Source organism: Xyrauchen texanus, chromosome 33 (assembly GCF_025860055.1).
Source record: "Xyrauchen texanus isolate HMW12.3.18 chromosome 33, RBS_HiC_50CHRs, whole genome shotgun sequence".
Classification (NCBI taxonomy): domain Eukaryota; kingdom Metazoa; phylum Chordata; class Actinopteri; order Cypriniformes; family Catostomidae; genus Xyrauchen; species Xyrauchen texanus.
Window position 1 is genome coordinate 31017722 of NC_068308.1, and position 18690 is coordinate 31036411.

The 18690-nt window shown below is 35.7% G+C and overlaps 1 protein-coding gene across 4 annotated transcripts in view; it reads left to right on the forward strand.

Annotated features, from left to right (window-relative positions):
* Window positions 1-18690, forward strand: part of qki2 (QKI, KH domain containing, RNA binding 2) — a 57316-nt gene that overhangs the window by 33907 nt on the left and 4719 nt on the right. Inside the window, exons 4-8 of one of the 4 annotated variants that reach the window (XM_052102774.1) lie at window positions 2482-2625; window positions 9135-9222; window positions 10967-11263; window positions 12040-12105; window positions 13869-18499. In XM_052102774.1, the coding sequence (XP_051958734.1) occupies window positions 2482-2625; window positions 9135-9222; window positions 10967-11263; window positions 12040-12056 (546 nt within the window). In that variant the 3' untranslated portion in view covers window positions 12057-12105; window positions 13869-18499. Of the gene's footprint in view, window positions 1-2481; window positions 2626-9134; window positions 9223-10966; window positions 11264-12039; window positions 12106-13868; window positions 18500-18690 lie in introns of those variants that run through there. The other 3 variants (XR_007968491.1, XM_052102772.1, XM_052102773.1) reach the window with 3 other exon arrangements.

Consider the following 18690-nt stretch of genomic DNA (forward strand, 5'->3'; position numbering starts at 1 on the left):
GCAAATCAAGCCAGAGAGAAAAATAGGAATGTTACAGCCACAAATAAACCAGAAGTCAAATGGAGATTCCATCTGCATCTCTCTCTCTCTCTCTCTCTCTCTCTCTCTCTCTCTTTTCCTGAATTCGATTAACTGCCAAATTCTCTGTTGTAAACACATGGTAGGGATGGTAGGGACACAGTTAGGGACTATGAAAGGCCAATCCTCTTTACAAAAACTGCCTTGTTTATGATGGCACGTAAAGAAATTGCCTGTTTGGGGACTGTACACTGTAATTCGGAATACGCAGTCTTTTTATTTCATTATATTCAATTCTGACTGCGAGTTCACAATTTGTTTTTGCCATGACGCTGTAGCTGAATTGCTTTGAAGGAGTCCTTACTAGAAAGCTTGTAATCATTTAGAATTGATGTGAGCTATCTGTAATTAATAGCTTTTTTGGAAATGCCTTTTTTCTTCACAATTTGGAATGGCCAATTCCCAATGGTCCTAAGTCCTCGTGGTGGCGTAGTGACTCGCCTGAATCAGGGTGGCGGAAGACAAATCTCAGTTGCCTCCGTGTCTGAGACCATCAATCCATGCATCTTATCACATGGCTTGTTGAGTGCGTTACCATGGAGACATAGAATGTGTGGAGGCTTCACACTATTCTCTGCGGCATCCACGCACAATTCACCACGCTCCCTACTGAGAGCGAGAACCACACATTATAGCGACCATGAGGAGGTTACCCCATGTGACTCTACCCTCCCTAGCAACCGGGCCAATTTGATTACTTAGGAGACCTGGCTGGAGTGACTCAGCACACCCTGGATTCGGACTCGCGACTCCAGGGGTGGTAGTCAGCGTCAATACTCGTGGATATGCCTTTTTTTTTTAATGTTCACTCTTGATGTATCGCTTATAGTTAGGGGCATCGTGCAAGCAGCTTTGTTGCAGTTTGCTGTGTTGTGCACAAAAATGCATACCCATAAAAAGTAGGCCAAAGAAAGAAGACCTCTATGCATTGTACTGTAGCTTTGATTTCTACTCTCTATAAAAGTCACAGTTATTACTAGCATGTTACCAGCTGTGTGCAAGTCTGTACCTTTATTGGATGCATATATGTGATCATTTAATTACTTCTGAGGAGGTGGCAGCCACTTATTAGCAAATACATCACCACCTACTGTGATCTGAGACTTGCGTCCCCGGTCAAGGATGTGACTGGGGTGTCTATGTCTTTGTTTCTCTAGTTCAAACTTTACCTTTGAGACCCAGGCTATCTGTGAGATTGTTTGAAGAAGGCAGCGGCGAGCGAGTTCACAGTAATTGATTGTTCTGTGGGGCTGAGTTCTGTGTCGTAAACATAAGCCCCGCTGTGATGAAAAACCAAACTGGAGACAATGCATTTAATAAGATTCAGTGCTCGGGCTTGAGCCCCCTGTTTCTATGGTGACAGTCACTGCTGTTGGAGGTCAGAACCCTGAGATAAACTGAGAGTAATTTGACTCCAAGCTTATTGTTACTATGACAAGCAGTCTTGTCTGTGTTTGTTGATGTTTAGGCCTATGTGTAGCAGCACACTTGAAATAAGAGTCTGGAAAAGTTTCCATGGAAACTGGGTACAGCACAATCACAGGAAGTGGTCTGCACTCTCATATGCTATTGTTTCCAAGTCTTAAAAATGGTCCAGAAAAGTACATTTGGTTAAAGTCTTGTTGGGGATGTGGCCATGCAGGGGATGTGGCCATGCAGGTAGTCCACATGCTCAGACATGTTGATTGATGGCGCTTATGCAGGCGGCCTAAGTCATTTTTCAGTCTTTTCTCCCTATTGTTTCTTGAATCTCCTCTCTGACTGTCCCTGTCTGGTAGGGAGATCATGATACCAAAATGTCAGTAGTTTACTGGTAGTACCATTACCAGTGAAATTTCACAATTCTCGATACCAATTTTGATACAACAGAAAAAGATGTACATGCCATTAATCTTACTACTTGCTTTTAAACGTTAATTATTAACTAGAGCTGTTAGAATGAATGCATTTACCATTAATACAACATAAACACTGGTGTGAAAGGCGGAACCTTTGTAATGTGTCCACCCGGAGTCATTACACTGATGTGCATGCCACAAACAGACACACAACAGCACCAGAGCCCTTCTACCAAGAAGAGCCTACAAGCTTGGCATAAAACAATGAATAAATGAATTTTGACAAGAGAATTTCAGCACTTTTAAAATCTGTGATTAATTGTGATTCAAAATTCTAATCGACTGACAGCACTAGTATTAACAAATCGCCTCTTTACATTAGCTTAAGAAAAACCTACTGTAATAGTAATAATAATAATAATAGTCGTCAATAATAAAGTATTGTATAGACTCAAACTCATTTTATAATGGTGGTAATTGTATTTTTATCTAAGGGGAAATTGCAATGTTTCAATCAGATGATGTATCTGATAAGAGTTCTTCTGTTTTTTCTTCTTGTGAACAGGAAGAGCAGAACAGGGGGAAACCTAATTGGGAACACCTGAATGAAGATCTGCACGTCCTCATCACTGTGGAAGACTCTCAGAACCGAGCTGAGATCAAACTCAAAAGAGCCGTCGAGGAGGTCAAGAAACTTCTAGTTCCTGCGGTAAGTGATATCAAAGTCCCCTTAGGGAAAGTAGGTTCACACGGCGGCCATCTTCGTAAAGCCCCCGGGGAGCATTTAAAACAATTTTTTTTTTTTAAATGTACATATACAACAATAGGCATGCAAGTACAATTCCTATCTGCTTTAATGGGGAAAGACAGAAATCTCCACAACTGTTTATAAAGACTACTTTTCAATAACATATTTGAAATCAGCAATAACGTATAACAACAATGATATAATAAATGTTGCTTCCTTAGCCCTAATCACACAAAAAAAAAACTATCAAGCTAATGCTGGGGAGGATAAGTGAGCCACCAAGCACACATGACTCCAAACGTGCAAAGATGAGCACCATGGGTAGATTTTAATAGGCTTAATTACCTTTGCTTATAAATTAATGAGGAGTTCTCAGCATCTCTGTGGGACTCTAAATGGCAATTAACCTTTGGGTTTGACAGCAGGTTCTGAGGAAAGAGAAAAAAGGTTTAAATATTTTTTTTTTAAGAATTGTATTTAGAAATAAAGGAATTTCAAGAGATAGTTCACCCAAAATTGAATATTCTCTCATCATTTTCTCACCCTTAATGTTGTTCCAAACTTGTATGACTATTTATTTTGTGGAATGCAAATGAGCCTCAGTCACCATTCACTTTCATTGCATCTTTTTTCCTTACAATAAAAGTGAATGGTGACTGAGGCTAACATTCTGTCTAACATTTTTGTGTATTCATGGAAAAATTATTTGTGTTTGGAACAACATGAGGTTGAGAAAATAATGAAATAATTCAAATTTGGGGGTGAAATACCCCTTTAAGAGAAGTTCCTTTTCTGTAATGTTTTTTAACGGTTTCTTTTCTTTTTTTTATATTAAAGCAATCAAACAAGATATAGAAATATTGTAATATTCTTACATCAGAGTTGCCTAATCTTAGCTTGAAGGCTTATTATAACGTCAGTAAGAGCAATTCACATTTTGTGGCTTGAGGTTACATTTTAACTTCAAGTAAATGTTCTTGGTCTTATTGTGAACAATAAATGTGCATTTTGTTTTTTTATCATTATCAGGCCCCATTTTATTATTTTTTTTAACCCCTCCCTTCCAAACACCTATCATATAGAAACCACTTTTCACAAACCAATCAATTCATGATGAAAGTATTTCCATCCTACTTTTTTTACACACAGAAATAGGTCACATACAGAAATAAAATGGGTTGGTTTTTTTCCCTCATAGAAAATCCTGTTTCACTTGGAAATACATCACATTACAGAGTAAAATGGGTTGTGTAACTTTTCTCATTTAATGCCTTTTTCACTCAGAAATAGGGCTGCAACTAAAGATTATTTTTATAATCGACTGATCTAACCATTATTAGAACGATTATTCGGGCGATTATTGCAACGATTAAGCTTTAGCTCTTAATTGACTATTCAGCTTGTGTTCTGACTTAAAATGTTGTAATAAACGTGCTTACTAACAATAAAGAGGACAAACTCATCTTTTAAAATACCTAAATGACTTTCACTGAATTAAAGGGGAAAAACAACTTATACTAATTAAAAAAATATATACTAATTTTCAACATAAATGCTCTAAAAGCAAGTCTTAATATCGTATATGTTGCTTCTCAGGTAAATCTTGTTTTAAGGATTTTTTGATATTTTAAAATATTAAAATATTAAAATGTATTAATATTATATTCAAAATTCTCTGATAAAATTTTTTTCTTCTGCAGTATAACTGCTAAAGTAAATGTACATAAGGAGTTTTAGATATTTATATTGTAAAACAGACCAAAAAAAACACAATTGTTCACTTGATTTCGATCCATTTTTAACTCACAAAAAACAAACTCTTTCTTCTTTATAGAGCTGCGTATCGGCAATTTTCTTCACCATAAGATAAACAGTGACACTCATATTATAATTCAATATGTTGCGAGCAATCACTATAAACAAAGTCTAGCCGCAGCAAGCGTGCACCCTAGTGATGAGCGTCTCCGTGCGAGACCGTGTACCAGCTGGGAGAAGTTTGAAAATCTCTCATGCTGTTTTCCACGCGACTCATATAAGCGGCTCTGACCGCACAGACAAATGCCAGTTTCGGAGTTTGTGCTTATTTATACAACCCGCTTCCTTATTATTTGAGCTTTAATAAAGGATGCGTTAAATACAGTATATAACGCCGTAGTGTTTCCTTTTTAGATGCTCTGACAGGCAAGTTTTGCTCAAGCGGAACACCAGGTATGGCTCCGCTTTATTTCACGATGACACTGCTTATGTATTTACTTATTTGGCATTTTTGTATTCTAATACTCTGCAATCAACATCACCTTAATCTGTTTGGAAAGTTTGGAGTGCATCCGGACTGTGAGCTGTTCTTTCTTCCACTTCTCAATCAAGTGCGAGCTGAAGTGCTGCTCTACCGCGCCATCATTAGTGTTTCAAAAGATGTGTTAAATGTAATCAGACGGCTTTTCGACAATGAACATTTTTGTAGACAATTTTTTATTGTGTGTATATATATATATATATATATATATATATATATATATATATATATATATATATATATATATATATATATATATATATATATATATATATATATATGTATATATATATACATATATATAATACGCATTTCAGCCCTACTCAGAAATGCATCACATACAGAAGTAAAATGGTTTGTGAAATGTTTTGTCTCGTTGAATATTCTGTTTCATTTGGAAATACAGGACGTTGCATTACAGAAGTAAAATGGGTTGCAAACGCCATTTCATGTTGACTTTATTGGTGGAATGAAGATACAAGCAAAGCAAAAGTTAGGTTTTGGTTTTGTGTATTTTCTCATTGTGAAAATTAGCAATGTTGTGTAGAAAGCAGAATAGAACTAAATGGAGAACCCAATTTGGTATTTTGTGTAACCGTGGATTGTAATCCCTTCTCCGCTGTCAAAGAGAGAGGGTTTCTGGCTCCCTGTAGTGCAACCATGGTTACCCCCTTGGGGATGCACTGATCCTTGATTGACAGTTGTGCCCTTTCACTGCAATGGAATCCTGAATAGAGAATAAGCTCTTTATAAAGTTTAGCAATGTTTACTCCGGGAAGCTTTCGTCGTGAAGGTTAACCCACTGCTGTTGTGTTTGTCTTCATCAAACTATGTTGGAAAAGACTATTTAACTTTTTTCCTTACATTCAAAATGTAATAGATTGTCATTGCCAACTTGTTGCATAGCTAGCTGTGAGAAATGGTATAGTTTTGTTTATGTAATAGAATGAGGTGTAAAGATGTTTTAGTCAATGTCATGCTCTCATGCCCTTCTGAACATTACCTAATACTTCTTCTCCATCAATGTCATATTCTAAAAATGTTGAATGTTTCACTTCCAGTGGAATAGAAACTTGGGTTACAATGTTATGTATCGGTATGTATATATATATTTAGTTGTGATGTTTTTAGTGGCAGTGCTTTTATTAGTGTGCTGAAATAGTGCTCCGGTTTAGCCCCAACATGAATATTGCATTTTTTAAGATGCTGCATTATCCTGCATTCTGTGCATTTTTGTTGTGCTCTGTCTTGCTGTTTTTCAATGCAAGAACTTTCTCGTCTAAACACCGCTAAACATTTCTGAACAGAAGTCACATGATCCTGAAGACAATCTAATTATGCAGGCCTTCCTAGACTTATAAGACTAATGAGTCAAACCTACGGACTTGTTTGTTTTTCGCACCTAGTGTAGTGAAGAATGTTCTTGAAGTGCTTGTTTCCCAGCTCAAGACCCAGAGCATTAGGAAGACCTCTCTTTCCTTCTTATAGAGTAAAATGTAGTCTTCCCATTATGCTGGGGAAGATGAGGCGACTCTGTAATTATATACCGAGTTATAAAAGAATCCCCATAGCAACACATCACTCTTTCGTAGGCAAGTGTGCTTCATCCATTTCTTTCCTGAATTGAATGGTGACTAATCTGAAGCTTTGGCAGCCATCATATTTTCCACCACTTCAGTGTTCAATTCTTTATTTTCGAATCAAAACTGTACACCTTTTAACACCTACTTCACAGGGTTACATATACTCCAAAACATGTTATGTAGAACGCTAGATATACTTTAGATAAATGTAATATATACACAATGATGCACTAAAAATTATAATTTTTTAACTTTTAAGCAGCATTTTGCATATTCAAAATTAATTCAAATGAAATTAAAGTCAAGTCATGTTTATTTGTATAGTGCTTTTTACAATACACATTTTTCAAAGCAGCGTTACAGAAAATCATGCTGTAGTGTCAAGTCCCAGTTGAGTAGTTTCATTGAAAAACTTGTGCCTAAAAGTCGGCATGAAACGGATGTTGTGATCGATTTCCATTGTGATGTATTTCTGAGTGAAACTGCATATCGAACGAGAGAAAAATGTAGGGTGGGAAATGTAGGGTGTAGGCTGATTGGATTCTTTACAGTGGCGTTGCATACTGGAATTGAGGGAGACCTGAATGAGAGTTTGCAGTCGACACACTAACACACACCACTTCCACCGTCTCTTCAAGCCGGGAAAAATGAGTAGCTATATCAACACACTGATGATCAAACCTACAACATAAATGCATGAGCACATCGCAGTCTTTGCTTACGATGAGGCTGAAGCCGCTGAGAAACGAGCAAGTACAATATCACAATATTTCAATGTTTTGTATCATAATACGCAAAATATAAAGGGAAAAAAACACATACTCATGCTGTACATCCCAAGATATCTGCTTGTAAAAATATGAATAAACTCTAGAGGCATCTGAGTCGTGTTGTGTTCAGTAGTGATCACCTCGCTTGAAAACGCTTGAAATGTCTCGAACACAACCGCAAATTCGCCATTATACCTCCTTCGAAATGTAAATTCAAGGAACTTTGGGGTAAGGAACAGGAGTTTAAAAATACACCTTTTCATCTCTGCTTAACTGCTTTGACACCAGGTTTGTTTACAAGAGTCTTGAAGGGGCGGGGTTAAAACTGACTACCACTTGCATCCGCCAAAAGAGAAGAAGTTTTGTCATTTTGATTAAAGTTTACGAGGTCAATTTTATATATATAATATATATAATATGTTATAATATGCGTGAATTAATCCTTCACAATAAGACCAGTAACTAGGTCAATTTTGATTTCATGAAAAATGTTATGTTTTTGTCTTTTGGCTTGAATGAATCAGTCAAGTGACAAATAAATGTGTTTTTAAAAACAGTGGGAAAACCTGTTGACCAGTTACAGAACCCTCAGATATACACTTTCCCTTATGCATTCATTTAAATTTAAAATCTTGATCCACAAAATTCTAGTTACATTGTCATCAAATTCTAGTAATGATAATGATCCCTAATACACAGACTTTGACTAGTTGTGGACATTCACAAGCTTCAGTCATTTGTCGGGCAGATCTCTGCAAAGTAAGCAGAGAAAAGAGTGATGTGTGTACACACACACACATACACACACACTGATCCCATTTTGAAAAGCCCTGCTTTTCTTTCGCTACTCCGCTTGCTGACATAGTTCATATTATTCTGTGGACTGTTTGCCGTGACCCTCCCTGACCCGCTACCTAATCAAACTTTTCAGTCCAGGAGCTTGATGAAAATGAGTTGCTGATCTTTCCCCTTTTTGTACTTCTCACAGCTGGGAAGTTTTATGCTGTCAATGCCGTCATTTCAATCTAAATTTATTAGCATTAATAGATAAATGATTAGTAAAATAGAAGGATTTAGATGGAACTTCATTATTCACTTGCAAAAATCATCATTCAATTACGTGCATGTGAAGTGTATTGAGGGGGAAAAAGCTTGTTGGATAGAAACGATGTAGAGGGTCGAGAGGGAAAGCAGAGAGGACAGGCGTTGATCCCAGCACTGGCTGTTGAGGGTAATGCGATCTGTTGCCTTAACCTCTTAGCTCTCTGGGGCTGGCTTGTTTGGACAGTGGCAGAGTAAATCATCCATTGGCTGTTAGCAAGCTTGAAGCCTTAGCTTACCTATCGGCCCACTTTACCACAACAATTAGGACAGCAGTTCAACTGACTGAGGATAGATACTATGATCTATGACAGTTTATAAGATCTTCTCAATTTGAAAGATACAAATTACTTTAACAGATATCAGTTGGATACAATTTCAAAGAAATTTGAAAACAGATAATGTTTATTATCCATTGACCAGGCTGGCAGTATATTTCTGAATATATGTTGTCTCTATAAAATTTTCATGTAATTTCAGCAATTTTGGGAATGTTCAATTGTTTTATACGTGTGTGTGTGTGTGTGTGTGTGTGTGTGTGTGTGTGTGTGTATATGTATATATATATCGGCCATCGGCAACTCTGCTCACTAGATACCATCATCATCTGCCATTGAAAAACCTTTATTGGCTGACTACTATTTATAAACAAGCTAAACAGTCCATAAATTATTCCTAACCGTTTATAGTAATTGTTGTTTCTTGTTTGTGTGTGTGCAGGCGGAAGGTGAAGACAGCTTGAAGAAAATGCAGCTGATGGAGCTGGCCATCCTCAATGGCACATACAGAGACGCCAATGTCAAGTCACGTAAGAACGACATCACCAACCTCTGTTCACCTGTAAAGTCTCTATTCCCTTTATATCCATCCCTTTTATTTCTTTTTCTTTTCTTTTTTTAATTAATTTCCTCTTAAATTTAAAAAATGTTTGAATTCTTTTTAAACTCATTACTTTCATTATTTGACCTCTTTGGCTTTAGAACATGTAATGCATAAGGGACCTTTTACAGTGCATTTTTAATCTGTCTGGGCTGTTTTTTTTTATTATTTTTCAATGAAACATGCGCCAGACCAACATCTTTGACTGTTGTGCCTTATCTCACCATTTTTAGATGCTGTGTCAGATTAAAAACACTGTTCTGTTTGTTGGGCTGCATCTAGCATTTTTTTGCGTAAAAACACTTTCGCTGCCAGTCTTTATAGATGAATGGATATACAAACATATGGATAGTTAAAAATACTAAAAATATTTGTAATACAGTTTGGGAAAGTTGACATGTCTCATTGATTTGACATGAGTTACATGATTTACTCCATCTATAACTACTTTAAATAGCTAATTCATTGCTTATTCTTTTATAATTATTATGCATGCAGAACCTTCCCACCAGAATAGGCTTCTGAAACTGGCCTTACAATACGCAGTCAAACTCAAAGCATATCGAAGTAATCTGGCCTCTACACCAGTATTTCAACCAGAATGTTCTCATCTGTATGAAGCTAGACCAAAAGTGATCAAACCTTTTGGAATATGGATTAAACCATATGGAGAACTTGAACACCAATCTTGACAACATAAGGCAGTATCATTTTTGGCCTGTCCCCCCCGGACCTTGGAAAAACCAACTATTTCTATGCCATTGGCACAACTAAAAAAAGGCAGAAACTCTCCCCAATGTGTATCAACAGGAATTCTTGGTACTGAAATGTAGTCTCCCACTCCATAGTACAGTATTCATGGATGGATCCAAAATGGATAACAGTGTGTCAGCAGCAGTAGTGATTGGAGACCAACAATATGGCATATGTATTCCAGAGCAGAGCTTCACAGCTGAAATCTTTCCTTCATGCACATGAATCCATGGAGACTGATCATCCCATTATCATAAACATCTTGACTAAAATACATCGATTACAGAAGAAGGACTTCAACATTATCCTCTGTTGGGTGCCGGGACATATTGGTCTGGCAGGAAATTAAAAAGCAGATACAGCTGCAAAAGAGGCATTAAACTGGGAGATCTCAGAATGTCTGAAACCACCCTCTGACCTCAGACCATTTATAAACTCGTATATCACCAATAAGTGGCAATCAGAATGGAATGAGTGTGACAGCAATAAATTATTCAAAATAAACCCCAGGATCCAAATAAATTACACTCATATATATATATTATACTAAATAAATATTATGCATGCCATTTTTTGACCTCATAATAATTGGGAAACAACATGGAAAATTTGTACTTCTAAAAATTCATGTCACTCTACAAGACTTTTTTTAATGAGCTAGTAAATTAAAAAAGTACTTGTGATCAGTCACAGCACTTAAAATATATACTTTCCGTTATACATTATTAGATATTATAGCATAAAATCAAGTTCATGTATATGTTATGCTTCAACTACCCATATATGGATGTTTATTCTTGTGTGAATATGATGATGTGTGTACAGACAGTTGCCTGTACTTTCCAAATTCCTAATGTATGGGAAAGATTCGAGATTTATTAGGACCTAATATTTGCTCTTGTGCGTCTCACTCTATTTAGAAGCCTTGGCTTTCTCCTTGGCCGCCAGCGCACAAGCTCCCCGCATCCTCACAGGCCCCTCCCCGGTGATGCCCAATGCGGCTCTGCGTAACCCTGCGCCTGCTACCCCAACCCTCATGCCCCTCATTCGACAGATCCAGACCTCCGCCATCATGCCCACAGGCACGCCCCACCATGCGACCCTCCTACCCCAGACCCCCGAGTCAGGCATCATCTATGCACCCTACGACTACCCCTACACCCTTGGTCCTGCAACCTCCATCCTCGAATATCCTATTGACTCCAGTGGTGTTTTAGGTGAGTTTTGAGTGTTTCTTCTTTAAAGGTATGGTGTAGATTATGCATTAAAAGGAATAGTTTACCCCAAAATATTTTAATTATGTTGTCATTTACTCACTTTTATCCAAACAGGTATGAGTTTCTTTGTTTCTTTTGTTAGACAGTTGTTAGGGACTGACAGCCTTATTCACTTTTATTGTATAGAAAAATAAATGCAGTGAATGTTAATGGAAACGCCTAATGTCCTTTTGTATTTTGTGGAAGAAAGAAAGAAATTCATATGGGTTTGGAACAGTATGAGGGTGAAAATGAGTACAGAATTTTCATTTTGGGGTGAACTATGCCCTTAGCAGAATTTGGAGTTAGGGCTGGGCGGTGTGTGTGTGTGTGTGTGTGTGTGTGTGTGTGTGTGTGTGTGTGTGTGTGTGTGTGTGTGTGTGTGTGTGTGTGTGTGTGTGTGTGTGTGTGTGTGTGTGTGTGTGTGTGTGTGTATATAAAATGAAAGAAAAATTAGATGGAACCTCTTAAAGGTATATTCCAGATTCAGTACAAGCTGAGCTCAATCGACAACACTCGTGGCATAATGTTGATTACCACACACAAAAAAGAAAAATCGATGACACAGTGAGGTACTTGCAATGGAAGTGAATGAGGGGCAAAGGCAGAAGGAGGGTTTAAAGGCAGAAACCTGAAGTTATAATTTCGTAAAAGCACTTACATTTATTCTTCTGTTAAAACTTGTATATTATTTGAGCTGTAAATTTGTTTAAATCGTCGTTTTTGTGGGATTACAGGGTTTTTTCGCCATTAGGTCATCATGGCAACGAAGTTGTAAAATTGGATATAACTTTACACAAAAGGTTAGTAAGCAATTTTATCAATCTTAAATCATGTTAACATGCATATTGTTTACATCTTGTGGTTATACTTTTGAAACAGTATTTTAATGTTTACGGATTGGCCCCATTCACTTCCCTAAGTGTCTGTAAACTCGATTCAGCTTTTTTTAAAGGAGTGACGAATCAAAATACATTTTTATGGCAATCAACATTATGCCACAAATTCTATCGAGTGATCTTAACTTGTATTGAACCCAGAATGTTCCTTTTAAGAACTGTAACACAAAGCAGATTTTAGTTGTTTGTGGTTGCTGAGCAACATCGGAACTTGCCATGTTTAATACAGAATTCAATGAAGGAGTTGTTGCTTTTGTGTGTATATTGGCTGTTTTACTACAGCTTCGGATATGGCTAATCCAATCAGAATTTCGAGTCGAAAGTTTGGAACTATCTGCTTAATAATATTAGTTTTAAATCTTTTGTTTTTAGCTCAAGTGTTACATAATGTGAAGCTGCATGTGCACTGTTGCCAGATTATCATTCATTTGTTATGAATAATCTTATTATTTGGTTTGCATCCATTGAGTTCCAAATAAAAAGATAACAATCAAATGACATGAAGTACCTTTTATATGAAAAATATTCCATTCACTGGATTATGCAAAAATATGCATAACTGCAAGGTTATATAATGTATAATAGGGCAGGGTATTGACACAGATTTCCCGATTCGATTCCGATTCACAAACTTTACATTTTGATTCATTTAGATTAAATACTGATTTCGATTCGATTGAATATTGATTCAGATGGGTATATTTCAGTTATGATGTCCCTTATCAGTTATAATGCTTGCATATAAAATAAATTATCCCCCAGCTAATGCTGTTAACTACACATGGGACCTTCTATGTAGGTACATTACGAAAATATAAATTTTACAAATTATATTGAATTTGTTTTAAATCATTTTGGTCACATGTTTTTTTTTTTTTTAAATCAATAAATATGATATTATATTTGGTTACATGTTTATTGTTTAATTGCATAATTTGTACTATTTACATTTAATTAGTTAAACATGTGCCAATCACCGGTACTGTTTCTTTAAGAAAGCCGGCATTTCTGTAATGAGCATCTGTAAAGAGCAGGTTAACGAGAGACTCGAATGGCTTTATCTCATCTATAGTTTTTTATCAATATCTGGCTGCAAAGAACAGAAAGGGTATTAAAAGAGACATTATTAAATGACAAATGGGTCACTTAGTTTTTTTGGACCCCTATTACACGGAACAACTTTTACTCTCAACACGCGATGAAAGGATCTTGCTGCTGAATACTCCATTATTGTACTACACAAGTCATTCACTGTGAGTGAAATCTAAACATTTACCAGCCAGTTGCCAAATGTATACATTTTTAGTCGCATAGCGTGAAATTTGGTTGCAAATGCGAGTGATTTCCTCTCAATGTGCGTTGGGCTACGCATAGAGTAAAAGATCGATCTTGGTAATTAAGAATCAATATCGAGATATTTCAAATGAAGATCGCGATACATAGGGAAATCTATATTTTTGCCCGCCCCTAATATATCATTTCTTTTTCATGAATTCCCTGAAAAAATTACAATATCCTGATATATACTGTTACTGTGAAATAAAATGACTCATACCATGATATATGATCTTGGTCATACTGCACACTCCTATTGGGAGTACAAGATTTTTCCTCATTTGCTCAGAGATCTGGTGGACTAACTCCAGCATTCTGTCTTGTCCTTGTAGGTATGGCTTTCCCAACAAAAGGCTAATAATGCTCAGAGGTTTAACAGTCTACAACCCATACGAGTGTTAAAAAAATGCTTTGCTTTACAGCTGCCTTGGAACAAAAAAAGAGCAAACGAAGAAACTGGTTTTATTTTTCAGAAACGAAAGAATAAAGTTTATTACTACTCATGTTTACACTGGTCTTAACTGTTTTTGACTTATTAAAAATTGATATTTTAAGAAAAATACTGATAATTAAGCATTCCTCTGTTTGAAATGTAATCTATATTTGTTTAGCTTGAAATAATTGTATTTCTTATTTTCCTGCAACTGTGTCTTAGATATTTAGAGAGTGATCAGTATTATTGCTAATATAACTTGCTTGTGAAAAACCTTCTACAGATGATATAGCTTGTAGTGAATTCAAATGACCTGAGGCATATAGTATGTTAAGAACTATTTGTTAGGTGGAAAACAAGGGCTCTATGGTCATGGTTTAAATAAATCATTAAAAGTTGTGTTTTTATGGAAATACTTAGAATTACAGTAAAGATAATTTGTCAACGGGCAACAGCATATGATGAAATTTTACTATAATGTGGCCCTTGGAATTGTTAAAGAGAAAATATCACTTGTGCCTTGTAATTTGGTGTTACAGGCCTTGTTAAATAATTTGTGTGAAGTGTGATGTAGTTTTAATGCATTTTAATGAATAATCTGATGTTAATTTTTGTTTGTTGGCAATGTTGCGCTTTGAGCAGGTGCAGTGACTACTAAAGTACGAAGGCAGGATATGCGCGTCCATCCTTACCAAAGGGTAGTGACCGCAGAACGAGGTTAGTTTAGCTCCAGTGTTCAAGCTGTGCTGTGTGTGTGTTTGCGTGTACAAATGTGTTTTATCTTCTTGGGTATGCTGATTACACTTGTCTTTCATTGCATCTCATTCAATACAAAGAGAGGAATCCTTTATATTCACTTCTAACCTGCCGAACATACGAATCATCCCAGCATCATTTGTAAGTTGTGCTTTGATGCTGTTGTCATGTGAATTATATAGCAGTGGAACTGACCAATTTGACGTTAAACCTGCCATCCTGGTAATGCATTGAAACTGTAAGTGTTATCAGCTTACTCATTATATTTTGAGCATGTTCTTGAGGTCACTGAAGCAAAGGTTAAAACAAACATACTGTACATACAAAATGATAACTTATTCTTAATAGGTCATAACAACCTGTGATGGCTTATGACAACATTCCAAGCTCTGAGATTTGTGACCTAAATAACTTCAGCACTTAAATGCATTATGTGTTTAGACAAACATGATCTAAAGCTAAGTGTTGGAAAGTATGTATCTAAAAAGATATAAAACAACTACTTTTGTTGCCACAGAACATTTATGGCGTAAAATAGACTGTGCTCTGTTACACTGATGACATTGTGATGGCCTTTGGGCTCATAGTCAATGAAGGGTGATGGAGCTAACCTGATTGTTTTCCACGTTTGTCATTCCATTCTCAATTTTGGTGTAATTTTTTTTTATTTAATTTTTTCAGATAATTGTGTCGCTTAAGTGCATTAGTGTCTCATTTCTTTTCAACTTCCTTTTTGCCATTCTGTTCCATTGAAACATTGTTTTGGCAGCTTTCAAAGAAACACGTTTGAAATTTTGCCTTGTGAATAATGGGAAAAAACTATGTTTAAGTTTAGGATTTGGAGCCAAGTTTTATTTACTCATCTGATATGAAAATAACATACCAAACGTATTTATCGTGGTCCAAACTAAACTGATCAGCATAAACAGTTCAAAAAAGGGTGAAACTATAATGCAATGCATATTTCTTCCAATTTACAGATAGAAGTATGCTTAACTGTATTTATTGAGCAAATTCAGTATTGACTATTATTTCAGTCCTGTTATAAGCCGTTTATGGCTGTTGGTCAGTGCATACTTTGATTTTGTCAAACTCTACTTTTTTTCCCTCATCATTTATAATGCATTTTTTTCATAATGCATACTTTTAGTACTCGTACTGTTTGATTTTTGTTTTCATTCTACATTTTTTTTTATTTATACCTTTTTACTGCAGTTTTTATGTATAGATCGCTTTGATTGTTATCGTTTAGGGTAAAAGTAATAAGTTTGTGGCCAGAAACATTGAGCATATTCATCTCAAAATCTTTCAAATCTCTTGCATAAAAAAAATAAACTAGATCTAAGGGAATTACAGTATCAGCTTTTAAGACTGCTCTGTAATGAAACTGATATTAATCTCATGTTAAAAAAAACATGTATGTGCCAAAACTGTATATATAGGCTAATCACTATGACTCCTGAAAAAACTGTAAATGTGAGAATCTACTGATCAATGTAAGTGAATTTTACACCCATAAGACCTTAACAAGTCATAATTTAATAGACCAATACGACTGACCAATTTAATGCATAACAATTGTGAAATTGAACAAAAAGTCAAATCTGTCATGTCTGACTTACTACCCAAAGCATTTGAAAACTCTTTGAGCATTTGTAAAAGGTTCCTGAAAAGAGCTGGACATTGAAGATGCCGTTAGCTGATGAAGTTTTAAAGGGATAGTTCACCCAAGAATGAAAGTTCTGTCATTTAATCACTTCAAACCAGTTTGGCTTTCTTTATTCCATTGAACACACATGTAGAAGTTTTAAGTTGGATTGCATCAATAAGGATTAACCTTAAATTGAGATTAAACCAAACCCGATTATCCTGTTGCACAAAACTTTTAACCCCAAAATAATCAGGGTTACACTTAAACCATCATTTTGATCCTGGTTTAAATGTTACAGTTAATCTTGTTGCTCCATTTCTTGAACTCGGATTTAAATCTCAGTTAGGGATTAATATAAAACTTGTAGTTTAGGTGGTTTAAATTCAAAATAAAGAAAAACGACCTACAATTAAACATGAATGACTGGGCAATCGAACAGTGAATGTGCCATTGGCACATATTTAACCTATGTTTATTATGACAGTCGGCCATGATGCGTGCTTTGAAGTTGTAGACTAGTAGTAGACCATACTAACGGTATACAGCTGGGTTCAGAATCCATCATAGCAGACTAAATTAATCCCAGGTGAAGGTTTTTAATCACAGGTTAAAACTTTAATCTCTTATTTGTTCAATCATATTTCAAATTAAGTTTCACAACTTGAAAAATGCAAAATGAACCTTGGATCAACAAACCCTGGGTTGTCTCTAAACTCTTAATTTAATCCTTAATGGTGCAACCCACCCTATAAGTGTGTTTACGGCTGCTCTTTTCCCATATACTAAAAGTGGATGGTGACCAGGGACTGTTGAGCTTCAAAAAGGGCAAAAACACCATAAAAGTATTTCAAATGACTCATTCACTGTATTACAATCTTTCTGAAGCCATACTATAGCTTTATGTGAGAAACAGAATGAAATTCAAGTTGTTATTAACTTGTTCTAAAGTCTTGCTTGACAGCCATGGTCACCATTGACTTTCATTGTGAGGAAAAGTGCAGCTTGGACAATTTTCTATAAATAACTCCTTTTTGTTGCTCGCATATAATATGGCTTACGAAAGACACGAGGATGACAGAATGATGACTGAATTTTCATTTTTGGGTGAACTTTTCCTTTAAGAGATCTCCCCTTCCATTCTTTTGAAATGTAACTGGTCCCTTTTGAGATTTAAGAAATGTTGACGATAATGTTCAAGGAATAGGATGAAAAATTCCTAGCACTTGGTTTGGGTAGTGTCACATAAGACAGACTAGATAGTTATGAAGGTTAAACTTGTTTGAGAAGGCAAGTCATCATATACACTGCCTGAACATTTTTGCTCAGTGCGTAATCTATGAATAATAATTATTCAGGTGTTATGGAGTGTTTATGATCACTTAAACTTTCCATTCAAGAAATTCCTCCTCATAGCAATATGGCACAAATAGTTTGCACTGAAGATTTGAAATCACCAGCTCCTAGTCTATGACACTCTGACAGAGCGAAGTGAAATGAGTTAAAAACAAAACGGTAAAACCTCATGAGATGTTAAGATGTTTATCAAAGCAGGATGGTCACACACTAGGCTAGCCTGTTAGCACAACAACAGATAAACTGAAGAAATATTCAATATTTGGTTTGTTTGTTTCTTGTTTGTTGTTTTGCAGTAAGCTTCTTTTTTATTTCAAATGTATGGAAAAGAACATAGTTATCATATGTGGGATCTTTTTACGATTAGTTTTATGAAAAGCAATATGTTTAACTATAAAGCAAAAACATTTATGAAATTTTATTGTATTTGTAAATGAATAGAGAATTTATACTAGTAAAAATGTAGGCTTGGAGAACAATGCTATGTTATTTTTCCCTAAGAGGGGTACTTTTTTTTATTTTTTTTTTATTTTTTAGGATTTCATTCCTGTGACAGTAATGATACACTGTCTTATAAGCTATAGGCTAAGAGTTTATCAGCTTGCGAAACAAGTAGATTTGTCTTTCTAATTGTTTTCTTGTGTTAGTGTTGTTATAGCCCTGAAATATCATTGTTTTATTAGCAGTCTGTATTTTTTTGTAAATAGTTAAATTTTAAAGCCAATAAAATTTGAGTAAAAAAACAAAAAAACAGAGCTTTTTGTATTGTGTAGAATTCTTTCTGGTTAGACTATCGCTCTCACTTCTCTGGGTTTTTCCTCAATCACATCTCTGTAACTACTCATGAATCCATATAATTATCTCTAGCAGCTTTGTGGCTTTGAATTGAACCAGCACTCTAATGCTTAATAGCAGTCTATGTATTTGCATCTCTTAATCCTGGATAGATATGCCTTTACGC